This window comes from Notolabrus celidotus, chromosome 18 (genome assembly GCF_009762535.1).
Source record: "Notolabrus celidotus isolate fNotCel1 chromosome 18, fNotCel1.pri, whole genome shotgun sequence".
In the NCBI taxonomy this organism is placed as follows: domain Eukaryota; kingdom Metazoa; phylum Chordata; class Actinopteri; order Labriformes; family Labridae; genus Notolabrus; species Notolabrus celidotus.
The window spans coordinates 4,253,197-4,271,830 of NC_048289.1; the positions used below are offsets into that span (position 1 = coordinate 4,253,197).

An 18,634-nucleotide genomic window follows, 5' to 3' on the forward strand; every position below is an offset into this window, starting at 1 on the left:
GTGACAAGGGCAACTGTTCATCTCCGAGCTGGCTGTTGATCAGATGTGTCAGTTTTGTAAAACTGTGGAGATGCTCTGTCATCACTCAGACACAGGGGGAGGAGACGAAGGCCTGTCAGACACTAGACAACATTATTACATGAAGAAAAAGACTTCTGTTAAATAACACCCAGGACTACTCAAACATGAGCCAAGACTTAAGCTCTTACAATAAATCATCTAATCTGAAAATCTGTAGTAAGTATCATAATCATGTTTCACCTCAAAGGCTGACAGGACTGCTGCCTTAATGTTCCAGACATGAAGGTTAGACTAAAACATAATGTGTAATATTATAAACACCAGGGCGCATAAAATGACACTTACAAGGAGCAAAAATCCACATTGATGAAGACACCATCATGGAAACAAAATGAGCATCAGGGTGAAAGGAGAAGGTAAAAAAGAAAGTAAAGAAATGAGAAAGAAAGAGATCAAAAGTGTTACAGTGGAAGGAAAGTTTGATAAACCTCATTCAAACAGAAGGATGTGAATGTTGAGTTAAATGTCTGTGTAAATACTGCTGATTTATTTTACTCTAAAAACAGAATGAATGAAAGAATAGAATTAAAAAGATGAACACGTTCTGGTTAAAGATCCTTGGGTGTCGTGTCCACTGCTGCCAATTTTGTTGCGGTGGCAGCTCCTATTTTCTACTCAAACTTGATAGTTGTTTACTACATACTACATACTACCTGCTGCATTTGAATTTAGTCTGTAGTCTGACTGTTCTGTTGGATCTGTTCTGCAGGATGCTGGGTCAGGCTTCACTGTTTTTTTGGTTTCAGAAAGAGGACTGCGGCTGTTTTTCAAACCGCCTGCTATACTAGCAGTACGTACTGATTTGGCGAAAATTCAGTAAGTAGTATGTGAACAAGAGAAAGATCTGCAGTATGCCAAAACTACCTGGATGTTGTACTGATTAAAGGGGACATATCACGCTTTTTTCATCAATATATATTGGTCTAAGAGGTCCCCAAAACATGTCTTTAAAGTTTATGCTCAAAAAAACACTTTGAAATCAGATTTTGGCATGCCTGAAAAGTCCTCTTCTTCAGTCCTCCTCAGAACACTCTGTTTTCTCTCTGACCACGCCCCCTCAGGAAGTGGATGTGCCTCGGCTCTCCAGCACGTTGATCTAATGTTTACATGTTGGCTGAATATACACGGCTGCTCAGAGATCGCGTTACTTCAACCCTCTGAATCTGATCCAGAATCTGATCCTGACGGAGAGGCGCCTGTAGCAGGACCTTTCTGAAGGATTGGTCACAGATTTAGTGTTTCTTGTTGTTTTATTTATCAGTATGTAGACGTGTGTCTTGGTACACAGCTACGAACATGTAGCTATGTGGCTATGCTAACTAGCGCTAGCACTTATCCATGATAAATAAAAATCATCCACTAGATCTTCAAATCTGCAGACGTGGGGAGTAAAACCGACCTCTGCCAGAAAGGCAGCAGGACCTTTTATGAAGGATTGGTCACAGATTTAGTGTTTCTTGTTGTTTTATTTGTCAGTGTGTAGACGTGTGTCTTGGTACACAGCTACAGCTACGACATGTAGCTATGTGGCTATGCTAACTAGCGCTAGCACTTATCCATGGTAAATAAAAATCATCCACTAGATCTTCAAATCTACAGACGTGGGGAGTAAAACCAACCTTTGTGTTTATTAAGACAGCCTACAACTAGCATGCCTCCCTCCTAAGCTCCTTGTTACCACACATTTGTGCAGGTAATGAAAAACGGAGAGGGGATTCAGTATTATTTTATACAGTCTATGGGCTGAACAAGCTCCGAGCTCTGACTCCATGACAGACCGGATATTGTTGTTACGTAACAAAAACACGGAAGTCTGAAACGGCTCGTTTCACACACATTTACAGAAAGGTGGAGAAATCAAAACAGGGGCAGAATGGATTTTTTTCATTCTCGGGGGGTTTGTAGACATGCCAGGGACACATATTTCAGGTAGAGAACCATTAAAAAGTCAATTTTGCATGATATGTCACCTTTAAGGAACATGTCTCAGTATGCAGTCTGCCTCACGTACTTTTTTCCCACAATGCACAGCGCTAACGTTACCCTTCTACTTCTCTGTATATGATGGGGCACTCAGTTTTTAGGTGCTGTGAAAATATTAAATTCCATATAAACCACTTCTTAACTTTTTAAATCCTCCGTGATGCTAAAGAAGCAGTTTATCTATTAGCTTGGTCGTTGTTTACTTCCGCTTTCTGAAACCGGAAATCCAGTGACGCCTGACCCAGCATCTTACAGACCAGATCCAACAGACCAGTCAAACTACAGACCACCTTAAAACACATTCGTAGGTAGTATGTAGCAGGATCAGAATCAAGAAGGGGCGCGATTTCCTGTGTCAGCTTTGTCAATAACAATGGCGGAGGTTCGTACGAAGGAGAAAAGTTATCACACTCGTTTTCTTCCGTGGAACAATTGAAAAGTTTAGTAATGCTCTGACAGCTTCTTGTTAAAATGTAATTGAATGAAAGCAAGTATTAAGCATTCAGAGCATTTTAAAACAGACACAACGTTCACTATTTAGGGAAGCAGAAGTGTCGCGGTACTCCTTTCGTAATCTATAACCAGTAAACGCTGATGAGAAGCGCTCTGACATTGAGGGTCACGGGCGCTCTCAGCACAAAAAAACAGCGTTAGTGGACACGACACCTAAATGTCTGAAAATGAAAGGATGTGGAGCACGGTGTGACTGGAGGATAAACACTGGTATGAAATGAAAAGGGAACGTTCCGTCCATGCTGCGTTCACTGACTGGTCTTTACCTCCCAGAGCAGCCTGCTGAAGCACAGAAACCCTGAAGACAGACGGATGTCAGTAAAGAGAGAGAGAAGCAGAAACAAAGTCACAAGAGGGTTAGCTAGAGAGCAACACATCATCATCACGCTGACCTAAATAAACACATGAATAATAGAGAGAGGCACTCACTGCTGGTGCACAGTTCATGAAAGCAAACATTTCGAGGAGAAACTTTAATCGTGTCAGAGTTAGGAGGAGAGCTGGGCGATATTGAAAAAGATATTTCACATAACATTTTATATCTTTCGATATTGATCATTTTCACGATAAATATCAAATCATTCTTTCACATCATTTTAAAGGCCGATTTTTTTTCTCCTGAGTGACAGTTGAAGACGGTTTGTTAGCTTGTATGTGGATTTACTAGTGTAGTAAGGAGCCCAAATATCTTAACTAATGAAATGTAGGGGCCTTTCTTGTTAAGCATGATTTCACTCTTCTTTGGGCTGGTAGGTTTTGAGTTTTCTTCAGTGTCGCTTGTGTTCAGCTGTGTTTATATTCTGTTCATAGACTGTATAAAATATGGACGTAGTATCTGTGACATCACCCATCTGTTTCTGAAGAGCTGTTTTGAGACCAAGCAGCGGCGGCAGCCATATTGCTGCTGCTGAGTGATTGTGACGTAAAGAGGCGGGGTTTGAGCCTCCTAGCCAACAGCTACAGTGTTCCCGCCTGTCAATCAAGTCAGCTGTGTCTCCCTTAATGGAAAACTCGTAATCTCAATATCTTCGAAATTGCTGCGGTCGAAAAAAATTCCCCCCCCCCTGTAAAGTGTGTGCTGATGGAGAAATGAGCTATCCAGGCTACACTCGTCTTTTGAACCAGGCTGTAAACATGTTTATTTCTGCTGTAAAGATCGTCTTCTTTGAATTGGTGTGTATGTGGTTTCCGGTATTTCTGGAGCCAACCTCAAGCGGATCCTCGATGAACTGCAGTTTTTAGCACTTCCACATTGGACTCAAAGGTTTAGACCGGAGGTTGCTGCTTGATTCTGTTCCATGCAAACTTCTTCTTCTGTTGAATGTTGGGTTGGAACTAGTGTTTAAGACACACTAGCACCCCCTCTCGTTCCAGTGGTTGGGGGGTGTTACTACAGGTTTAAATATATCAACGTTTCATCGTACATTTGTTCTATTTATATTGAGAAAAATAATATCACAATAACTATTGTTATCGTTTTATCGCCCAGCCCTAGTTAGGAGTGTAACGAACCAGTTTGGTTTACAGAGCGATGTAATGATTTGAACTGAGCATTAAACCAGAAAGCTTTATTCACTCTCTCTAATCTCCTATGTGTGTTTGTGTGTCAGAGCTCCAGCTGGGTGCACAGCCGGTCATGTGACGTGTTCCTGTACTCATGTCACGGGGTCGTTTTCTCTTTTGATGTCTCGCTAATCGAACACTGAAGCCCCTGACTGCCCTCACTCACACACACACACTCATACATGCATGGGCAGCGCTGACACAGACAGGCATCTCTCTCATGCTAGTGTTAGTTTGAAGCAGAAAGGAGGGCTGCAGGAAGAAGTAAAAGCTGGTCACAGTTTGTTTTCGTACACGTTCGTGATTCATTTTCCATCAATTTGTGGTAACAGAGGTCTGAACCGACCAACTGTGATCTGATGCACCACTAATCTGTAGCAAAGCAAGAGACTTTAGACCTCACAGTCAAGAGAGGTCGTAAATTGGAAGTCACTGTAGCATGCCCAGCTGGCGTATGAGAAATATAAACATGTAAAGACACATTTCTTTCACATCACTGAAGAAAGCAGTGAGTGAGATGCTTCTTCATACCTGTGGAGGCTTTACAGATACAATTTATATCAGCCTCAGGCTACATGCGCATCAATATGCATGTATGCTGCATGAATAATATAAGGAGGTGCATATTGTAGCGTTAAATGAGCGGCTCCCAGGAGTTTCCAGCTTCATAAAATCACGTGAATCAAAATGCAGAAGTGCATTTGTAAACCAAACCACGGTTCCGGTGTCCGCTCCGTGAGCTGTGCGCCTCAGTCTTTAAGAAAGGTTCACACTGATGGGTTTCATGCACGGTGCAGCTTTACATTGTTCCAGCTGAGTCAATCCAATTCAGACTGAGACACACGAAGCTTGAGACAGCACAGTGACCTGAAACACGGTCGATATACTGAGAGAGGAGAAACACTGAGAGATGGAGGAAGAGAACAGAGGAGACACGAAGGTAGAGAGAGAGAGGTAAAGCAAACTTCTCTCCAGCTCACATAGTCACACCCTTGGCGTCGATCCCTCTGATCCACATTCCCCCTGTTCGTGTATATTTAGAGCTCCAGTCAGTCATGTTTTTCTGTTTCCACCAAAAGGGACTGAATGTTCTTTGTTTCAAACACAGAGCAGCGGATATATTTGAAGTCCAACACATATTTATTGAAGAGAGAGAGTTATTTTGAAAGTGTAGCAGAGCACACTAGTAATCAGGGTAAATTTAATTTCCTGTCCTGTGGCATTTCACCAAAGTTTTCCTAATACTTCCTGTTGGCTCTGCACTGCTCCAGAGCTGGGTTTTCATTCACACTGGTTCTCTGCTGTGGTTTGGTTTTAGAGTATCTCACTCATGACTATAATAGTAATAATAACATTCCTAATAACACATAACACCCCCCATCATTTATCTGACCACCAGACGGTTGATTTCATATTGGTGGGGGTATTTATATGTTTTACTTCACAGAGGAATCACCATCTGCTTTTCTCACTAAGTACTTACAATGCTATCATCTCTCTCTCTCTTCATCTCCCTCTATCTCTCTCTCCAACACGGTCTCAGCAGATGTGTGTCTAACATGAGTCTGGTCCTGCTGGAGGTTTCTGCCTGTTAAAGGAAGTTAGTCCTTGCCACTGTAACTTGCTAAATGCTGCAAAGTGCTCTGCTCATGGTGGATTAAGATGAGATCAGACTGAGTCCTGTCTGTAAGATGGGACTTGATTTGATCTGGTCTTGATGTTGGGTCTTTGTTAATAATAGAACATAGAGTACGGTCTAAACCTGATCTGTTTGGAAAGAGTCTGAGGATGACGTTTGTTGTGATTCGGCTCTGTATAAATAAAGGTTGATTGATTGATTAAGAACACAGAAAAACAACGGTTGATATCTTGATGGTTTTGTCAACCTCTAATAATCTATTGCTGTGATCAACCATTGCATTGTTTCTGTCGCCCACCTACAGGAAAAACAAACAATGTAACTACGGGAGTGAATGATTCTGCATCCTCTCATTCCGTTGTGGTTTTGCTTTGGTGTTGCAGAGCCAAGACGTCAAAGGTTAGAGTCTGCCATGCCAACTGCTCTGTTGTTGGTTACAAAAAACAACACCAACGTCTTTATTTTGTCCCAGCACCGGAGGACCAAAACACCAGTGGTGGCTTTTTATTTTTAGAAACCACCAACTGGCTACAGTTGATGCTAATTTGTTTGTTTGTGTCAACCACTTCACCTCAGACTGTTCAACAACCAGGGTCAGTACAAAGCTGGGTTTGCTTCCAAACTGACCCGTAAGGATCTCTACCAACAGCTGGTGACTCAGCAACAGCAGACAGGCTACAAAGAAAGTGACACCACTTTGTGATAATATTCACAGATTTTGTACAAGAAATATCAAAGGTGCAGTCAGCTCATCTTACAGACAGAACTCAGTCTGATCTCATCTTAATCCACCATGAGCAGAGCACTTTGCAGCATTTAGCAAGTTACAGTGGCAAGGACAAACTTCCTTTAACAGGCAGAAACCTCCAGCAGGACCAGACTCATGTTAGACACACATCTGCTGAGACCGTGTTGGAGAGAGGGATAGAGGGAGATGAAGAGAGAGAGAGATGATAGTGGTGAGACGGATAGTAGTAGTTGTAGCAGTTGGAGTCTGGCACGTCTACAGAAGCAGAGATCCAGAGGAACCTACGAGACAAGGGAGCTCAGGGACTCCAGAAAGGTCTATGGTTTTGTAGCTAAATTAACTGACTTGAAACCCTCAAAGGTTAACGTATCACTCAGAGACAACACTTTTCAGTTTCCTCCACCTGTTCAGGGTCACATTCTGGATCAGTGGTGTTTTTGCGCCTCTGCATTAGTCCACGCCATTCCCCCTTCGGCAAGATTCAGGCAGCCAATCAGTGAAGCGCCTCATTATCATTGCATCCCTGCCTACTCAGATCAGTACAAGGACATTTAGCTTAGAAGGTGAGAGGCTTCAGATCCACCACAGGGCCTGAATTTCTGATGCTTCTGCAAGTGAAGACTAGTTTATGTACAGTGCAATGTCTTCTTGATTCTCAATATTAATAACAGTTACTCTTGTCAACACTTCTTTCTCTACTGGAATCTAAATGATTCTGATGTCCACAGTGACACATATGCATGCTGCTGGTGATTTTATATTTGAGGAATTACACACTGAAGCTGATCCAATCATCATGAGGTGCAGAGAGGTAAAAGATAACTCACTTACACAATGTCTGTTGTGAAATCTGGATTTATTTTAATCCAAGTTCCAAACATTGGACTTCAACTTTCAAAAGGCTGCAGTTTGTTTCTTCAAAGTGGAAATGTCTTTTGCATCTTGATTGTCTCTAAAAGTAGTATGGGAGGTAGAACCTTCAGTTATCAGGCCCCTCTCCTTTGGAATCATCTACCAGTCAGGGTCCAGGAGGCAGACCCCCTCTCTACTTTTAAGAGTAGGCTTCAAACTTTCCTTTTTGCTAAAGATTACAGTTAGAGCTGGATCAGGCTTGGACCAGCTCTTAGTTATGCTGCTATAGGCTTAGAATGCCAGGGAAACGGACACAGTAGGATCATATCTCACCCCCTTCCCCCCAACCCCCTCATCACCTTTAACTCTTCCTGTCCCATTAAAGTTACTAACCATAGACCTTTCTGGAGTCCCTGAGCTCCCTTGTCTCGTAGGCTTCTCCAGCTGTGGACGTTCCAGACTCCAGCGTCAACAGCTTCTACTACTCGTCTCATCACTGTCACCGCTCCCTTTCTCTCTTATTCTCCTCCATCCCTCTTTCCAGACCAAACACGGTCTCAGTAGATGTGTGTCTAACATGAGTCTGGTTCTGCTCAAGGTTTCTGCCTGTTAAAGGAAGTTATTCCTCGCCGCTGTAACTAGCTAAATACTGCGAGGTGCAATGCTCATGGTGGATTAAGATGAGATCAGACTGAGTCCTGTCTGTAAGATGGGACTGGATCTGATCCTGTCTTGATGTTGGGTCTTTGTTAATAATAGAACATAGAGTACGGTCTAAACCTGATCTGTTTGGAAAGAGTCTGAGGATAACGTTTGTTGTGATTCGGCTCTGTATAAATAAAGGTTGATTGATTGATTAAGAACACAAGGTTGGTCTTGGTGTTGGGTCTCTGTTCATAATTTGACATAGAGTACAGTCTAGACCTGCTTTGTTTGTAAAAGCGTCTTGAGATAACGTTTGTTGTGATTTGGCGCTGTACAAATAAAGATTGATTGATTGTCTTTGTGAAGATTCTGCTCAGCCTCGTATAAAAATGACTTCAGAATCACGTGTCAAGCTAAAATATCTGCATGTTAGAAGGCGTCTGCTGTGAACGTGGCCCTCATAACTCTGACTCTCTGTTTGGTGGTAGATTCCCACTGCCTGGGATTACCTCAGTGCAGTGGAGCCTTAGGCAGCAGGTCAGGGGGGATTATCTGATACACTCAGGTATTCACGCAATGCTGATGAAACCAGTTCACACACACTTCAGTTTCACTGACTCAGGGGCACACTCACAGAGGATATATTAACATGAAGGCAGTGTTTTAAAATGTTAGCACCCCTACTTAAGTCTGAGTTTGTTTATTCAGAACTAACTGCAGCATTTTATTCAACTTTGCTGGGTTTATTCACACACCAGAACCACCTTTAATGTCAGTGTCTGGTCTCTGATAGAGCTGGCTGAGTGTAAGAACATTTCACAAACATGAGGGCTTGAGAAAAACAATCTGCTGGATGTCTTTGTTGTATACAAAAGGTAGAGGGCACTGTTGCATCTCCTGGAGAGCTTTCACTGTTTCTGATAGAAAATAGAAACATGACTGAGAATGTTTACCCGCCTCAGCACAGCACAGCAAACAATGGAGGCAGGAGAGGTTTATGATACATTGTGTGAAAACACCACAACGGTGATGTGTAGTGTGTAGCTGAACCTCTGGAGTAAAACAACACTTGAAGGAGATAAATTAAATGCAACTTTACACCAGAATGAAGCAGATTAAGAGCCATGTAATTCACATTTTTAAACCAACACACATATAGTCTTACCTTGACAGCTGCAGTGACGGCAGCAGTGGCTGCAATGCTCAGTCCCTGTTTGCCAAAGTTGACCATGGTCTCGTAGCTCCTCTCTCTGGCCTGCACGATGTACTCATCTATTTCCTGCAGAGAGACATCAACACAACTTTCATCAACTACTCTGAAAGAATCATCATTAACACGAGAGGCCGGACAGGCGGATGATCTTACCCTCTCTCTGGAGGACAGGAGCGGGTGCAGACACTTCCTGTAAATGAGACTTGCTCCTCTGGTGTAGGGGGACAGCAGCCAGATCACAATGGCTATCTTTAGCTCATAGTACAGAGGGAACCTGAAATAGCACACACAAGCAGACACATCGTCATCAATCTGCCTTTTTTTGTGGTTTGATATCAAGTTCTGAGTCATCAGTCTTAAACTGGCATCTCTCTCACACCCTGGTTGATACGATGAGAGGCTTTGAGTTTGAGGATTAAAAAGAGATCGCTCTGTGCTTTACGTTTGTTGAGGTGTTGGCTAAGACGTGACCTGAGGTTAGGGCTGGGCGATAAATCAATAACGAAAATCTGCCTTTAAATGTTGATTTAAATAATGATTTGATATTCATCGTGATAATTATTGATATCGACTGATATGAAACAGCTTATCGTGATAACATCTTTTTCAATATCGCCCAGCTCTACCTGAGGTGTGTTTGTTTGCAACTCACCATGCCAGTGTCAGGTCAGTGATGGTCTCCAGCACAGTGTACAGTGCAAACACAATCCAGTACATCATCCATCGCACCTGCACAGAAACACACAAACAGACGGACATTGAATAAAAAGAAGACTAACTGCGTTAGCTCACTGCAGATTTATTTACAGCAGCTGACGAAGGCGAGCACGCTTTAATGATCCAAAACATGAATGCGTGGGCGAAAGGGCTGAAAGTTTAGAATCACACATTCATGTCCAGAACAAATAAAAACAAATGTTCATCAAAAATAAAAACAGCACCCACACAAAATAAATAAACAGAGTCTGAACATTTAGTCATCACTACAGACACAACAAATATCATTTACAGCTCTGGGCCGCTGGGAGAACAAGGTTATTTTGGCCCCTTGAGGATGGGAGACATGTCAGGGCCCCGGTAGAAACCAGCAGAGGTCAGTTTGACCACAGGGGACAACAGCACTGAAGTGGATTTCTTGCGGTTTGGCTCTCGGCCGTCATGTGGGGCTGACCCTGCTGCTCGGTCCTTTGGAGGCGGGAGCTGCCAGATGCTTGGTCGGTCACACTTTTGCCCATCTCCCAGAGTCTCTGTAGACTGCCTGGTTACTGTAACACTATCTCACTCCCTGTCCTGCAGACCAAGTCTTCAAAAAGACAGCCACCCGCCTGCTCCTTCATCCCCTCATAACTCGCAGCCCATTTTCACTTAGGTGGAGTTTTTGGGGCACTGTCACAAGTTCTTGTTGACCGTTCTACATATTGATATGTCAGTGTATAGATCTAGAAGTGACAGGAAACAGCGGGGCAGAAACACAAGAGGAGACTAACATGTTAAAGGACAGGGCATACAAGACTCTCAGCTCCTAAAGCTGGAGGTCAAAGTAAGTCTTCATAGCTGAGTCGTTCTGTCAAAGTCAGAGAAGAGACTTAAACCTGATTAATACTTCTGCGTCGAATCGACGGCGTAGCCTATGCTGGAGGTCTGTGTAGCTCCCGTACCTACGCAGAGGTCTACGCACATAGCTGACGTGCACCTCCTCCAAAATGTAACTATGCGTCGAATCAACACGGACCGTAAGCCCTGTGATTGGTCTGCTCTGCGGCATTGTAGTTCACGCATTTACAGCACTTCTGGGATCCCCGCTCATTGGCCGTGTATTTCATCTCCTCCTCTCTATTCTTCATGTAATCATGTCTGTATGATAAACAGCAACATGTATCAGCTTTAGATTAACAGAACACGCTCTGAATCTCTGTGGAAAAGGAAACAGAGATCGTAGCGGCGACAGAAACAGGCGAACTGCTATCAGAGAGACCACACTGCCCTCAAGTGTTTCAGCGGAGAATTGCTGCCTGACACGGACACATCGACGCACAAGTATGTGGATCTGATGTCCACGTCAGCTCTGCTGCGTAGGGTCAATGCAGAAGTATCAATCAGCCTTAAGTAACCTGGTCTGCACGGTATTGAACATGCATGATGTTTGGTGTAAACACAGATCAGACTTTAAAAGTTGAAATTAAAATGGTTTCTTGGTGAAGAATCTGAAGTCCTCACTCCATTCTTCCCTTCTCTTTAATCCTGCTCCTCTCTCCATCTCCGCTCAGGATTATTGAAGGGCAAAAAGAAGGTTTGTGATTGTTTCTCTCTCTGCCTTTTTGCAGTCTGCTGTCCTTTCCTGCTCCCTTGCTCTCTCTCCGTCCCCTCTTAAGGGCTTTCCAGGCTCCTCTGGCTGGATTTCCATATCAAAGCCAGCGGTAGACAGTGGCAGGCGGGCAGACAGTCACATGGCAGGCTGAGGTATTAGTGAGACCCGGCCGCTGCCGCATGACTGAACACACACTGACACTAGCTAATGAAATGTCAGTGTGTTTCTGTGAGTGAGTGTGAGTGTGTGTGTGTGAGTGTGGATTGGTGGGTGGAGGAGAGAGAGAGAGAGAGAGAGAGAGAGAGAGAGAGAGAGAGAGAGAGAGAGGGAGAGAGAGAGAGAGAGAGAGAGAGATAGAGAGAGAGTGGAGAGAGAGAGAGAGAGCGAGAGTGAGTGAGAGAGAGAGAGAGAGAGAGCGAGAGAGAGAGAGAGAGAGCGAGAGAGATGGAGAGAGAGAGAGAGAGTGTAGTCTGTGTTTGAAAGAGGGAGAACAAGAGAGAGGGATACAAACACACATCCACCTGTCTCACAAGCACAATCTCTGGATGAGAAAACACACACGCCTGCAGTGTTCAGACACACACACACACACACACACACACACACACACACAAACACGCACACATACTCACACAATCTCTGCTGGACTGGTTAATTGGTGACCTCATAGTGAACTCCCTCCACACACACACACACTCACACACACACAGAGGCTCATGGGAATGATAGATGTGAGCAGAGAGAGTGAAACACAGAGGCAGTGAGATGGAGATCTCATCTCAATACACCTCTCCCTTTTATCTTCCACTTCTTTCTCCCTCCGTCTCTAACAGCTTCTTCCTCTCTTTCCCTCCCTCCTTCATCTCATCAGTGGGGAGGACATTAAGACGTGACCTCGGTAAAATATACAGCAGCCATTTTGCCTTCCGGAGGCAATAGCAGACATTTACCGGACACATCTGTGAGTAACTGCTTTCCATTAAAGAGAAGACAAAAACACCTGACATCAGCTCTTTACGGCCACTGGGCCTGATGGGAATGTTAAACCTGGTAGACAGAGCATGAAGACCGGGGCGGCAGGACTGGAGACAGACCAGCAGTTCACACGACTACACCCGGTCAACCAACAGGTTTCAGCCAAAGGACTCAGACCATCCTGAATAAATACTCTTTACTCTGCTTAATGACATTAACAAATAAATGCTGCTATAGTGTCAACATAAACACATTTTTAAGAACAAACTGTTAGTAATTTAGTTTAATCTAGGGCTGGGCGATAATTCTATAACGATAATTATCGTGATATAATATTTCTCTATATAAATATATCAAATGTTGATATATTTAAACGTGTAATTACACCTCTCAACAACTGGAAATGGAGGGGGCGCTAATGTGCCTGACAAATTAGAATCTAAAAACAAAACCTTCACTAAAATATCATCTTACTTAAAAGACCGGCTTCTTGTTAGCACAATAGACTGTATATAAAATGGACGTCATCTCGCTCAGCTTGAAGTGAGGCTGCCACAAAAACTGCTCCCCCTAGTGGCTGGCTGCAGTATAGGTCAAAAACTCTGTCTCCTCCTTTCATTTGAATGTGGCTGTGGTCAAACTTTAAAAAATAAATACACGCCGTACAAATGTTTCTCACATCTGTATGCTGTGTTGATATGTAGTTATTATTTGACTGTTTTGTGTTCAAGGCCTCTTTTTTCTGAAAAGTTTCTTTTTCGTTATCAGAGGTTAAAAAACCTTACTTTGATTGACCTCGGGACCGTACGCTGTAGGGCGGAGCTTGGTACCATGGAAACACAAATTCCCTACTCACAGACTCTGGCTGCAGAATATTTACTAGATGGCAGCGTTCTGTAACGGGATATTTTGGCTTCAAAACCGTACAATGGGAAAAGGCGAAGCGACGCTGTCCATTATATATACAGTCTATGGTTAGCACATTCAAAAATGAGGGATTCAAGAAGCCTATCAGAGAACTTCATCCAAGACACAAGCCAAAAATCTGCCTTTAAATTTAAATGAAACAGTGATTTGATATTTATCATGATAATTATCGATATTTACTCATATGAAAAATGTCATCGTGATAATTTCTTTTTCAATATTGCCAGCTCTAGTTTCATCTCAAAGTTATAAGTTTATGTTTTGTTATTAGGGAACATCTCCACTCATAACACCTTTTTTTTTATCCCAACCACACACAAACAGTGTGACTCAGAATCAAGAAGGGGCGGGATCAACTTTGTCAACAATGTTTTTTCCAGGTACAATATCCAGGTCTGGAGCTGCTGCTGATGCCTCCACTCCATTTCCATCATCTGTATTCATGTTGTTTTTGTAAAATGCAGTCGAATGAAAGCAAATACCAAACATACATAGTCGTGACCATTTAGTCTGTTTTAAAACGCTAAGGGAAGTGGATAACTCTGGTAAGCACCAGTGAGAAATGCTCATGGGTGCAGCCATCGCAGAAAAAAGCTGTTAATGGAAACAGGCCCTTACTGAAACTACCGTACTTACTGTTTTCAGCACTTGACTCTGATTGGTCGTTACAACAATTCATAAAACGGCCTGCTATTTCTGAAAAGCAGATCCTTTCTATGAGGAACTGTAGCACGATTCCTCCACTCATAATGAAAAGATTTCTACATCACTCCCGTGTTTGCATGTCTTTACTCCTGGAGGCGTAACTCCACTTTATGACGGTGCAGCTGTTTGTGTAATGGATGACCTGCAGCCGGACTAAAGCCTGAACACACGGGGTCAGCAGACACAGATAAGGACTTGTTTATACTACAGGTGGATGTGTTTGTACGAACATGTTCAGACATGTTTATTTGTGTGGACTTAGGGATGGGCATTTCAAGCCAAAATACTGTTTGTTTATTCAGCGATTATTATTATTACAAATATCTGAAAGCATGCAACCTAAAAATCAAAACGAGGCATAAGTTCACAGAGGAGATGTAACACCAGAGAACATCTCCCCCTCCTCCATGTTGCTCTGCAGAGCATGTGATTGTCAGTGGACCCGTCTCTTGACAGCAGAATAAACAGGTGCATGAGTGGTGGAGCGAGAGGGAACATCCACTAAACAATCATTGTTCTCTCTGATGGACAGAAAAATAAACCTGAAGTAACAAAGATGTGTTTGTGCGGCGCTGAGATTTCACTCAAACTATTTAGGGATACAGAAGGGTAAGTGTGACCGCTGACCTTAAAACCTCCTCAGTCCTTTTTTTAAATGTAATTTCTCAGTTTGTTTTTGGTATTATAATAATAATCAGTAGTTATTTATGTATTTTTATATATATATATATATATATATATTTATTTTTTTTAATTCATAAAAAAATGTTTAATTGTTATTCTTATTGTTTTTTTTGTTTTTTTTTACTTTCCCACGTATTTATTTTCTTAATATTAACCTACTTATCTTATTGTAGTTTGTAACAGGTTTACTTAATCTCTGGGGTGCCAGTCAGTGTCAAGTCTGACAATTTTAAGAATTAATCACAATAAATATTTGATGAAACCCTTACAAAAATAACCACATGCAAATCTGTGTATTCAGAGATTGAAATCTCCCAGAGGCAGAAACATACAAAATGTAATAATTTGATTCACTCCACAGTTTTGCATTATACAAAAAATTGTCACTATTATTTATTTTCCTTTTTATTTATTTATTTTTTATTTCAAATTATTATCATTTGTTATTATTGGTTGTTGTGGTTATTGTGTTTATTATACAAAAAATATCACTTGCTTTAATTGTTTACATTGATCTTTTGTATTTAATGTGAAAAATTCATATAATATTATTTTTTTATAATTTTGTTTTTTTTAATAATTATTTTCCTAGTTATTCGTATTGCTTCTTTTTTTTTTAACCTTTTCCACAAGTAAACAGATCTTTAAAAAAAATGAATGAATAAATAAAAAAACCTCCTCAGTCCATCCTCGCATCCAGCGGAATGTTTGTGCTACAGCTGAAGACTTTCCCTTCGGGCATTCCTGAGCTATTGTGTTAAAATAATAGGATCGGACTAATGGCATGGAGAGTGTTTTTCCATCTGCATTCAGCATTGTTAGAATGATTTACCTTAACCTCGCCAAATACTCCTTCAACAAAGAAACGGACCTGAGGATCAGTATAAGCAGATATCAGGCTGCAGACAGCCAGAGAGACAAAGAGAGACAAAGTGAGAGAGGCTCAGAGCAGAGTCACAGCTTACTGAATCTCAACCTGTGCGTGTGTGCGTGTGTGCGTGTGTGCGTGTGCGTGTGCATGCATGCATGTGTGTTCCTAACTCAGTGGGCTGGGATTTCACTCTCACTCACATTAGTTACATCACCCAGCTTCAGCAAGGAAACTCATCCGAGCCCTCACATCTATATGCATATACAGAACTCCATCACCGTGAAGTCAGATTGAAGAGCCCCACTTCAGCAGAGGTCACATGCTGCTGATCCAACTGCTCCAAAAAGTGCACCCTGTCTTCAAAGCTGACTGACACTGGACTTCCACATGATCCGTGTTCGTTCCGGCTCCATTCTGCTGCGGTCCGGCTCCTTGCTCTCTCATCCGTCAACACCCACCGGCTGTTATCAGAACGCAGCACGGAGCAGGACTGCCGGACAGCTGGAGTCCTCTCCTCAGCCATGTTGTCTTTCTGGTCCTCTGAAAACCTCTGACCTGTTGACTCCAGGCCTGGCTCCACTCATCATGACGGTTTGTTGTTGTAGTTAAGTGAAATACGATCTGGTGATAACACACAGTGTTTCATTCTGAAAATTAACCGGATGTTTTCATTTTGTTTTGGTGCCTGACTTCCTGTCCCGCTCCATCTGCTCTGTTGAGATTGATGCGTCGTGCTCCGGCATCCGGCAGAAATAGAAGTCTTGCGTCTCTGATCCGACTCCGACCTGCCGGATCAGAGACGCAGCTGGAACGCAACGGAGGGGATCCAGTGGAAGTTAACACATTGACTAGAATAGAGAACTATCAGATCTGGTGCTGTGACGGATTGAAGACGGACTGGACACAGATCTGGTGGGATTTGGCCGTGACACTTTTGAAACAACCAGAGAACAGCATGAAAAGAAAGAAAGTGGGGGGGGGGAGCTTTCCCTGACAGAAAACTGATCTGTTAGTTTGATAAAGCGTGCCGCAAAATATGACGAGAGCAGCAACATGTGGTGATTCTCAAGTTGATGCAGCCTTTAGAGTGGACACAGACACTGTGTTAAAAAGTTTTAACTATTGTGAGTGATATGTTGCATTGTTTTCAAAATGACCCATCAACACAGAGATGATGGGATACATGAAGGGGTTACAACAGTTCATAGTCTCTCCTTCAGACGCTTCACATAGTCATGTGAGTTCATTAAAGTGCAGGTGTGAATTGGTGCGTGTGTGGGTGTGCGTGTGTGCGTGTGGGTGTGCGTGTGTGCGTGTGTGTGTGTGCATGTGTGTGTGTGTGTGAAATGCCGAGTGATTCTCATGAACTTACATATTCCTTGACGTTCTTGGTCTTGACAGCTTTGTAGGAGTAGTATGCAGGATACAGAGTCCCGAACACCAGCCTGCAGGGAGGACACACACACGTTAGATAAACACGTTTAACATTCTGTTAGTATTTCATGCAAACATGTAAACACAGAAACACAAACACACAGCTGAGAGGCTCAACACTTCTTCTTCTCTTGTGTGGAGGTGTTTCAGATATATAGTTAAACTCACAGAGGGCTGTGTGTGTGTGAGAGAGTCAGTGTGTGTTTAAGTTTAGAACAAAGCACATGAGGAGTGTTATTCTGAGAGAAAAGGTGAAGTCATGAGAAACCTGATCCCGCTCTGCAGTACATTGTTTTCATTTGGACACACAGATTTGTCTCCTCCTTCACTGTCTGGTTTTTGCAGCCACAGCACTTGTGAAAGGGTTTCACCCGCAAACCAAATTGCAAGCAGAGTATAATCCCTGAGTGCAAACTGAGGCTTACACAGGGAATTGTGATGTTTCAGTTAAAAGCCATCATCTGTTCCTGCAGAATGATCTGGGGACTTATTTATATCCTGCTGTGACCGGGTGTTGGGTCCTGACCCCCCTGAGTCTGAAAACCACGAGAACCCAAGGCAGTGACTCAATGTTTCCCTCTAATCTTCTGCAGCAGCGCTTTGGCTCCACGACCTGTCCACTGCAGCAACACAGCTCTACTTCAGCCATGAGTTGTTCTTTTCAACATAGACACAGTTAATTTAATACATGTAGAACACACACTACCAGTCAAAAGTTTGGACACACCTTCTCATTCAATGGTTTTTATTTATTTTAATTATTTTCAACATTGTAGATTAATACTGAAGACATCAAAACTATGAAATAATCTGGTTTTGCCATAATCTGGATTACAACAGTAGTCAAATAGGGCTATCCATTGTGTACTAACCCTACCTCTGAACAACACAACTGATGGTCTCAAACACATTAAGAAGGCAAGTCATTCTACAAATGAACTCTTGACAAGGCTCATGTTAATTAGAAACCATTCCAGGAGACCACTTCATGAAGCAGACTGAGAGAATACCAAGAGTGTGCAAAGCTGTCATGGACGAAAAAGGGGGCTACTTTACAGAATCTAAAATATAAAACAGATTCTGATTTGTTTAACACTTTTTTGTTCATTCAATAATTCCATATATGTTCTTTCATAGTTCTGATGTCTTCAGTATTAATCTACAGTGTTTCAAATAATTAAAATAAATACAAACCCTTGAATGGGAAGGTGTTTCCAAACTTTTGACTGGTAGTGTATCTGTGGAGTGGATGATGGTGTGAGAGTTTAGAACTTTAAGAATGAGCAGATCACACTAAAAAAGAGCTGAGCAGTAGAACGTGAAGCTCAGAACCTGTACTCAGGATCTGGATGTGAGCACAGGAAGGGGTTCCTGTTTGTAGTGTGAGCAGCCACAGTTCAGCAGGATTTAGTGTACGCAGGAAAAACAGTCCACATGGAGACTAATGCATGCCTCTCTCTCTTCATACAAGTTCAGCTAACAATCTGTTCAAC

General features: G+C 42.5%; 1 protein-coding gene across 1 annotated transcript in view; it reads right to left on the minus strand.

The window, feature by feature from the left end:
* reep3b (receptor accessory protein 3b) overlaps window positions 1-18,634 on the minus strand; it is a 50,656-nt gene that overhangs the window by 10,963 nt on the left and 21,059 nt on the right. Inside the window, exons 2-5 of the mRNA XM_034708708.1 lie at window positions 17,080-17,152; window positions 9,890-9,966; window positions 9,391-9,511; window positions 9,190-9,303 (exon numbers count right to left, since the gene is read on the minus strand). Coding sequence (XP_034564599.1) covers window positions 9,190-9,303; window positions 9,391-9,511; window positions 9,890-9,966; window positions 17,080-17,152 — 385 coding nt within the window. The remainder of the gene's footprint in view (window positions 1-9,189; window positions 9,304-9,390; window positions 9,512-9,889; window positions 9,967-17,079; window positions 17,153-18,634) is intronic.